General features: G+C 37.5%; 1 protein-coding gene and 1 long non-coding RNA gene across 2 annotated transcripts; both read right to left on the bottom strand.

Moving 5' to 3' along the window:
• Positions 1–1,199: 1,199 nt before the first annotated feature.
• LOC131315606 (uncharacterized) lies at positions 1,200–2,273 on the bottom strand. Its single transcript, XR_009196831.1, has 2 exons — positions 1,841–2,273; positions 1,200–1,663 (listed from the first exon to the last, which is right to left on the bottom strand). It is a non-coding gene; the product is annotated as an uncharacterized LOC131315606 (long non-coding RNA).
• Positions 2,274–3,936: 1,663 nt separating this feature from the next.
• On the bottom strand, positions 3,937–4,642 carry LOC131317511 (uncharacterized). Its single transcript, XM_058347060.1, has 2 exons — positions 4,257–4,642; positions 3,937–4,219 (listed from the first exon to the last, which is right to left on the bottom strand). Exons 1-2 carry the CDS (start codon positions 4,640–4,642, stop codon positions 3,937–3,939), a joined length of 669 nt encoding a protein of 222 aa, XP_058203043.1.
• Positions 4,643–7,997: the final 3,355 nt, after the last annotated feature.

Here is a 7,997-nt window from a genome sequence, read left to right as displayed (position 1 = left end):
TAGCATCACACACCTTCACTATCCCACTTATCTTCCCAAAAGTAGGTTGACTCACCATTAAACACCTGCTTTCTAAGACCTTGCTTCAAAGACTTATCTACTTTGGTGAATACTCGCCCATGCCCACGAAACGTTTCAGCCCTTGCTGACATTGAGGAAATAAGTATTTGGAAAACAAATGCCTTTTAAGAACCTAGCCCAATAAACTTGGGGGTTCATTAGGAGTCTCCATCCTTCTTGTCTAGCCAACAGAGCAAGATTAAAGGCTTCAAATTTGCAAAAGCCCAACCCTCCATTCCTTTTAGGCAGAGCAAGACTATCCGAGCTAGCCCAACAAATTCCCCCATCCTCTGGGTCCTCTTTCCACCAATAGTTCCTAGTTGTTGAATCCAGCAAAGATATATGTAAGAAGCAAAGTGTCTAGTGTTGTTTCACTATAATTTTGTTTTTTTTAATTGCTGTTCACTATGCATCAGTGTAGAGTTTTTTTGAAAATATACCATCAGGTAGTTGAGGATATAAGGAGACACATTAGTGATTTAGAACCTTGTCTTCAACCAGGTATTAGGTACCCGTTTTTAGTTTGTGCAATTGATAACCTGGTGTCAGCTATTCTAAATCCAGTTTCATCAAATGAAAATCATTACCAACATTTGGGAGACACTTTCGGCAGGTCATAAATGTAGAGTTGCAAACAAACACTTATGGAATCAAACGCACCACCAATATGATCGAGCCAACTATTACATAATTGACAAAACTATGAATGTGCAAACATTTCAGTAATTATTTTTTCCAAAAAAAAAAACAAAACTGTAAGTTTTTACGAAGTTTCAGCTTTAGAAGTTGGAATGAAGCTTGACATAAGTGTTCGAACAACCTTGTGAGAAGTGTATATCCTAGCACCAAGCCAATAGTAAAAAACACATTGATCACCAATGAACCTAAGAAGAGCTATCGAGGATTAAATTGACATGGAGTGCCTCTTGGATATGTCCTTCCATGTCTCTTCCTCAATTGTACCAAAGAATTATGTATAAATCATTGTGATGCATTATGAGATATGGCTTCTCGAAGGAGATTTTGGTGTAAGAAAGTAATAGTATTATGGCCAAATGTAGGTTCTTGCCCATTGGCTTTTTTTGTCAGGAAACATCTAGGCAAATGATAATACATAGTAGAAATGAAAACTGGGGAAAAAAAAAACAGTTCTGATCCATGACACAAGAGCTTTGAATTTGTAGAAGTCGAACACTGATACCTAAAGCACAAACACTTAATATACAAATTGATGGACAGATCAAGCATTCCTACTATAGCCTATTTCAGGAATGGGACTACCCTCTACCATCCCTCATGCTAATGCATCCGTCTGGCAAATCAACAATGTAAGCGAGACCAACACCAAGTATTGCAATATATATAGCAATCACTCCATGCTTCTGAAGTAATGGAGTGAACGTCACTACTGTTGTTTGGCACCAAACCAGGATACAACACTTGATCTACGTTGGTCCGAACGCCATTTGCACCCATTTCTTCGAGCTTAAATCTGCTGTGGAACTCTCATGGTTAGAGCTCTTTCCAGTAAAAAGCTCTAGCAACTTGATCACGTAACTGTCCACATCTCCAGCCGTTGATGGTTTCTCTCCTATACAATATTCTGCATCAAAATTTATCAAATGCCAAAATTTTTCTAGGAATCTTCTCAATGAGTACTTTTAGTTTGCGAGCAAGGATGTATATATTTGGTAGCTCCATGGACAAAGAAACAATGTAGAGATAAGAAAACAACATTCATGTGGATCAGCCCAAAATCTTTCTCAAGGAAGAAACTAACCTGGAGGTATGTAGCCAATGTAGCCCTTCAAGCCATTTTAAAGAAGTGGATTGTAATCACTCTCTCTGTTTTCCAACTAATCCTGCACAGTACATCCTTCACCAGCCAACATGTCAACCAAGATGTCCACTGGCAGAAATGAAACAATCAAGAAATAACAAGGTATCAAGGTTTGACCTACAAATCATAATTATCCCATAATACTAACTTCCAACAAACTCAAATCAAGGAGTTGAGGATAAGAGGACACAAAACTGATTTAGAACCTTGTCTTCAACGAGGTATTAGGGTACCAGTTGTTAGTTTGTGCAATTGATAACCCGGCTTCAGCTATTCTAAATCCAGTTTCATAAAAGGAAAATCAATATCAACATTTGGGAGACACTTTCGGCAGGTCATAAATGCATAGTTGCAAACACACACTTATGGAATCAAACACACCAATATGATGGAGCCAACTATTACATAATTGACAACTATGCATGTGCAAACATTTCAGTAATTATTTTTTCAACAAAAAAAGGAAAAGAAACTGTAAGTTTTTACGAAGTTTCAGCTTTAGAAGTTGGAATGAAACTTGACATATCTTAAATCTACACTTATGAAGTCAGAACTTCTTTGTAGACTATATTTTTGGCATAGTTCTTCTTTCTCTGTCGCTTCGATTCCGTGTTGATGAGGACTTTAGTTGTTGACATTGAAATGCCCCGAGATAACGCAATGTTATGATGGAGAATCTTATGCAGAATAAACTTTTGAGAATCTTATAAGGATCATTCACCTGGCCCCAAATCACTATGACAGAATGCAAATGTAAATGAGTACCCAAATCACAATGACAGAATGCTAATGCAAATTAGTAGATTCATTCACCTAGTCCCAATATCACTATGACAAGATGCAAATGAGTCAATAAACTTCTTGTTCAACTGAGGCAAACGATGAAAATTTAGACCATAAAAGCATTTTGATATCATTAATGACCACAAAAACGTTATGCAGAATATTCGAAAGTAGTCTGAGACTTAGTGGTTTGCTCCCTTCTAGATCTCAAATTCAAACACATGAGTCAAGGTGTACGCTGGCCCGAACAAGTGAGTCATAAAAAAGACCAAAAACAAGGATATGCATGTAATTTCATTTTGCCATTTTCATCTCGACCAATCCAAGACTCGAAATTATTATCTACTGTTAAACTACCCAAATGTTTGTATGGACAGGCAACAACTTTTGGTGTATCCATGAACTAATTTCTTCTTTCTTGTCAAAATCAGTTGGTCTGTCAAATAACTCAAAGGTATATTTTGTCAAACAGTTTGTGGGCGAAATTATGGTCTACAGAGTTGTCGACATAAGTGAGGCAGGGAGGAAAGCAGGGAGAAAGTTGAATGCATGCCTTGCCTATATTGGACTTCCGATATGTTGTTGTAGTTCGAGCCTTGGTCGGCCGTTGGTGGCGGCCATTGTGGAGAACACGGGCTGGTGGAGGGAGGGTGTAAAGTTTTTTTGGCGGGGACAAGGAGAGGCAGTTGTGGTTTTTTATGGCAAAGGCGTTGGGATTTTGCACTGTAATAGTTGGGAAGAGGTGGGCAGAGGTTATTTGCAAGGGAGAGGAGAGGTTTGGCAAGGGCGAGGAGAGGCGTTTCTGCATTGTAACGGTTCGGAAGAGTGGTGGGGTGGGGCTGGAATTACTTGCAAGTGGCAGGGGCATTTGTGGAAAAAAAAGAGAGTAGGAAACACCTTCGTACAATTAATTAAAAGAAGTAGTATAGATATTGGTTCTTCGTTGTTAAAAAAAAGAGAGGAAACACTAACCATAACCACAATAATTATTTGTTCATTTCTCAAGTTCCAAGAAATTTCTTGAGATTTTCCACGCGTAATGCCTTACAATTCTATCTTATATAATAAATGGCATGACTGTTAAGAGTAACATCTGGATACATGTATGGGCCCACATGTATCTATCTGAACACACATACAGATATGTATACTAGGTATTTATTTATGCATATAACTATAACTATAACCTTAAGGTAGTCAAATGGGTAGATATACACACGTTACAATCTGTCACCTTGTATAGTTGTATGAACTTAAACTATATTTTGTGATTTGCGTATTCCTATCAAAATAGTCGGGTTAAATTGAAGGAGAATAGCATCTTCACATAACTTGACAACCTCATCCTCCGGTGGTGTAACCATAGTGACCCTGCTAAATCCACCCTCCCCTGGTGGCCACGGAAGGATTAGCACTTGGCCTTCTCCCAACACATGCTCAATGTAACAAGAAATTCGAATCGGATCACAAAAATCTTCAAACATGGTTGAGTTTGACTCCACGTTATCTAATTTAGCACATATTAGGTCTCGACCGCTAATTGTGGATATTGAATAGGATTCAAAATTATCACCTTCCAACCACTCGATCAAATTGAGTATCCTTTTTATTTTCCATCTTCTTCACTGCTTCCCCAATAGTAGAAGTTGCTTCTGATAATCCATTTTGATCTCTCAAACATTCCCATGCAGGAACTTCATGGTATGCCTTGCAATTTCCAAAGAAACCTTTGTCCAAACCTAGGGTTTCCCTCATATCCACACTTACAGACATGTTTGTTAGAGTACCATTTCCTTGTCCTTTTATTTTGCTCACACAAACCCAAAATAGCCCAGCTAGGGCTTCAAAGAGTGTCACGGATGAATCATTGGGTGCACCTACTGTTTTAGCCATGGATATACAGGATTGCACCATTTCATTTGTAAACCTGAATGTAACAGTTGCGTGTTGCTTAGCCATGTCAGGAATTGGATTTTGTATCGATGTTTAGTAACGATTGATTAAGGTGGTGTAAGTTTGGTGGTTGGTGTTTTTGTTGCTAGGTTTTGGCAGTGGTAGTGGCTAGAAGAGAGGAGGAGTGAGCCTTCTACCGCCAAGGGTTATGTCGGCCCATGCCTCGACGAACATGGCAGCAGAAGGGGGATCGACTCGGAGGTGGGTGCAGCTCAGGCCGATTGCTAGACCGCCTTCTTCAAATTCAGTGAGCTGCAAATGGATTAATAAATCAAAATTCCCGGTGGCAAGAGAAAATGAGACAAATTAAAAATCTTACATTTGTCAAATCGAGCAGAGAGTAACAATACAAAAATTATGGCGATGAAGAGAAACTTAAATCTAAATTTTTTCAAATTCAGAGCTCCAACTTCAGAACTGAAATTGTAGAAATCCTAGTCAGTCGCACAAATCTAAAGAAATTTTTATCGTAACGACTTGAAAATGAAAATGAATGTAAAAACCAAGAAGACGTGAACGTCCATATTCAGCCCAAATGAACATAACTTTCCGATAAGGATTTTTGGCCATTTTTTTCAACAATACCCTAGTCATTAGATTCTCCATTTCTAATAAATTTTTATTTTTATGTTCTAAATCCTCACACTAGCAAAATTTCCACTTTAAAAATCTCACACTTTGATTATAAAAACATCACACAGGGCAAAAGTGAGTCGGAGGCGGCTCCACCTTTAAGGTTGAGTGGTCAAGTGAACAACCTACAATTTTATTTGTTTGAATTTTATTTTGAGCTGTGCTACGTGCACGGCCGCTGTGCACAGCAGCGGTTTTCTTCCGCCTCGGGTGTTTTGTTAACGCCTCTAACGATATCGAACGAAGCTCATTTTTTACAGAGACCTTAAACGACATATTTTGAACAAAATGAGCGGCTCCGATCATCTTTTTGCGACCCGAGGCGGAAGAAAACCGCTGCTGTGCACAGCTGCTGAATTCTGAAGTGATTTTGGGTGTTTTGTTAACGCCTCTAATGATATCGAACGAAACTCATTTTTTACAGAGACCTTAAACGACATATTTTGAACAAAATGAGCAGCTCCGATCATCTTTTTGCGACCCGAGGCGGAAGAAAACCGCTGCTATGCACAGCTTGCTGTGCACATAGCTTTTTTGTTTTATTTTAGGCTTTACTGGAACACTCAACCGTGGATTATGAACATCCTATCAACTCAAATAATTTGTAATTGAACACTCAATACATTAGCCTAAACAGAGTACATATTCCTAATGTCGAAAACATTAAAAAATAGAGAGAAAAAGTATGGCCAATCGGTAGCAGTACTATATCATGCTCTGGCTTCTTTCTAAGGGTGTCAAATAGGCGGGTTTGAGCCAAAATAGGGAAATTATAAGTGGGTTGGGTCTTTAATGGGTCATTGACCCATTTAGAACCATTAATTATGAGTCAAATTACCCATACCAAACCCAACCCATTTATTTAAAAGCAAATCCGACCAGCCCATTAACCCAATTACATACTATATACTAAAATAACTAAAATACATATGTACACTAAAATGACCATATTACCCATGTAAATTTAAAGGATTAAAATACCATGTACATTAAAATTACCATACTATCCCTCTACTACAAAAATGACCAAATTACCCCTGTACACTTAATTACCATATTGGTCGCTCTTAATTACCGAATCGCATCACATCCAAGTGGCTCATTTTTTTGTCTTTATTCAAATATTTTTCACATTTGTTAGTTTTTTGTCAAATTTTTGAGGATTTTTGCTTTGTCGTGACGAGAAGAATCTAAAAAATAAAAAATTACTATCGAAATTTATATTTTTTTTAATAAAGACGAAAAAATTGGCTTATTTTTATATTCATTCAAAAAATTTAGGTTTCGATTATAATTTTTTACTTTTTAGATTCCTTCTGTCATGTCAAAGCAATAATCTACAAAAAATTAATGAAAAATAAACAAATACGAAAAATTTTGAATAAGGACAAAAAAAACAAGCCACGAATAAGCCAGCTTTCCATTCATAAGTTGATTTTCTATTCGATCAGAATCAAAACTAGCCCGTTGCGAGATGTGTGTGTGTGTGTGTGTGTGTGTGTGTGTGTGTATATATATATATATTTGTCTTTATTCAATTTTTTTTTTTGTATTTGATAGTTTTGCGTAAAATTTTTGTGACTTATAAGTTTCGATCAAATTTTTTACTTTTCCGATTCTTCTTGTTAAAACGAATCAATAAGTCACAAAAGTTTGACTCAAAATAAAAAAATGCAAAAAAATTTGAATAAGGACAAAAAAATAAGTTAAATTTTTAATCAAAACCCTATGCTGAACTATCATCAGAGAAACTTATTCACGGCGGAGCGCAATTTCATCAGTCCATTCGCGCAATCGATGGATGAGATGTGTTTTCAACTTTGACTGGTCAAAATAATTATTACCGGTCACAATTGATTTTTAATTCGGACCATTCAAAATATTTTTGGACACATGCAATTTAGCACAGAAGAATTGAGAGAGAGAGAGATCACCTCCTTGGCTTGGACATTTTGATCAGGAGACTGATGCGGAAGGAATTGGGAATCTGGTAAAAAGACGAAAAATTTTCGTGGGTTACTTTCATGACCTATTGTGTCATTTAAGTTGACCCAACTGATACCTAATTAAGACCCAATTAATAATGGATTAGTTGCGTTTGGACCTATTCTTACCCAACTAATAAATGAGTTGGGTTGGGTATATTTTTTAGTTGATGGGTCTGGGTTCAATTTGTCACCCCTACTTCTTTTTGAATGCCACTCTACTGCACATCACTAAAAAGAAGAGAATATATATGTAGGGAGGTATTCTCAAACAGACAAAAAATGGGCCGAACACGTGGTACGAAGGACCATGGTATAAAAATAATAGAGACAGTCACCGTGCAAGACGGTGTTCGACGATATGGACCAGAGACATAAGAAGTCACTGGTCCAAGAAGGTTGTACGGGGTCTTGGTCTGGTAAACATTAGAAGTTATTGGACCAAGAGACTAATAAAGGAACAGTGACACAACAAGTCACTGGTCTAAGTAGCTTGTTTGGCAATGAGAAAGCCAAACGGAAGGAGAGCTCTTACAAAGTCATTTGTCTAAGTAATAGATAGGGACCAATGGCATGGGAAATTATTGGTCCAGATGGCCTGTTTGGCAATGAGGTTACCGAACAGGGAGAGAACCCTAGAGAAAGTAGCCTTAAGTGCTAAAGCGGAAGGAACACTCTGGAAGGTTTCAGAACAGTGGTATCCCGTAAGGAATTAGATCCCGAGAATATAGGATTTAGGAAAG

This window comes from Rhododendron vialii, chromosome 2a (genome assembly GCF_030253575.1).
Source record: "Rhododendron vialii isolate Sample 1 chromosome 2a, ASM3025357v1".
NCBI classification, from domain to species: domain Eukaryota; kingdom Viridiplantae; phylum Streptophyta; class Magnoliopsida; order Ericales; family Ericaceae; genus Rhododendron; species Rhododendron vialii.
This window is presented reverse-complemented; position numbering and strand designations above follow the sequence as displayed.

Coding starts and splice junctions, on each gene's coding strand:
- LOC131317511 (XM_058347060.1), bottom strand. CDS start 4,642: ATGGCTAAGCAACACGCAACTGTTACATTCAGGTTTACAAATGAAATG. Junction 4,220..4,256: donor TTTGATCGAGTGGTTGGAAG/GTGATAATTTTG, acceptor ATCCACAATTAG/CGGTCGAGACCTAATATGTG.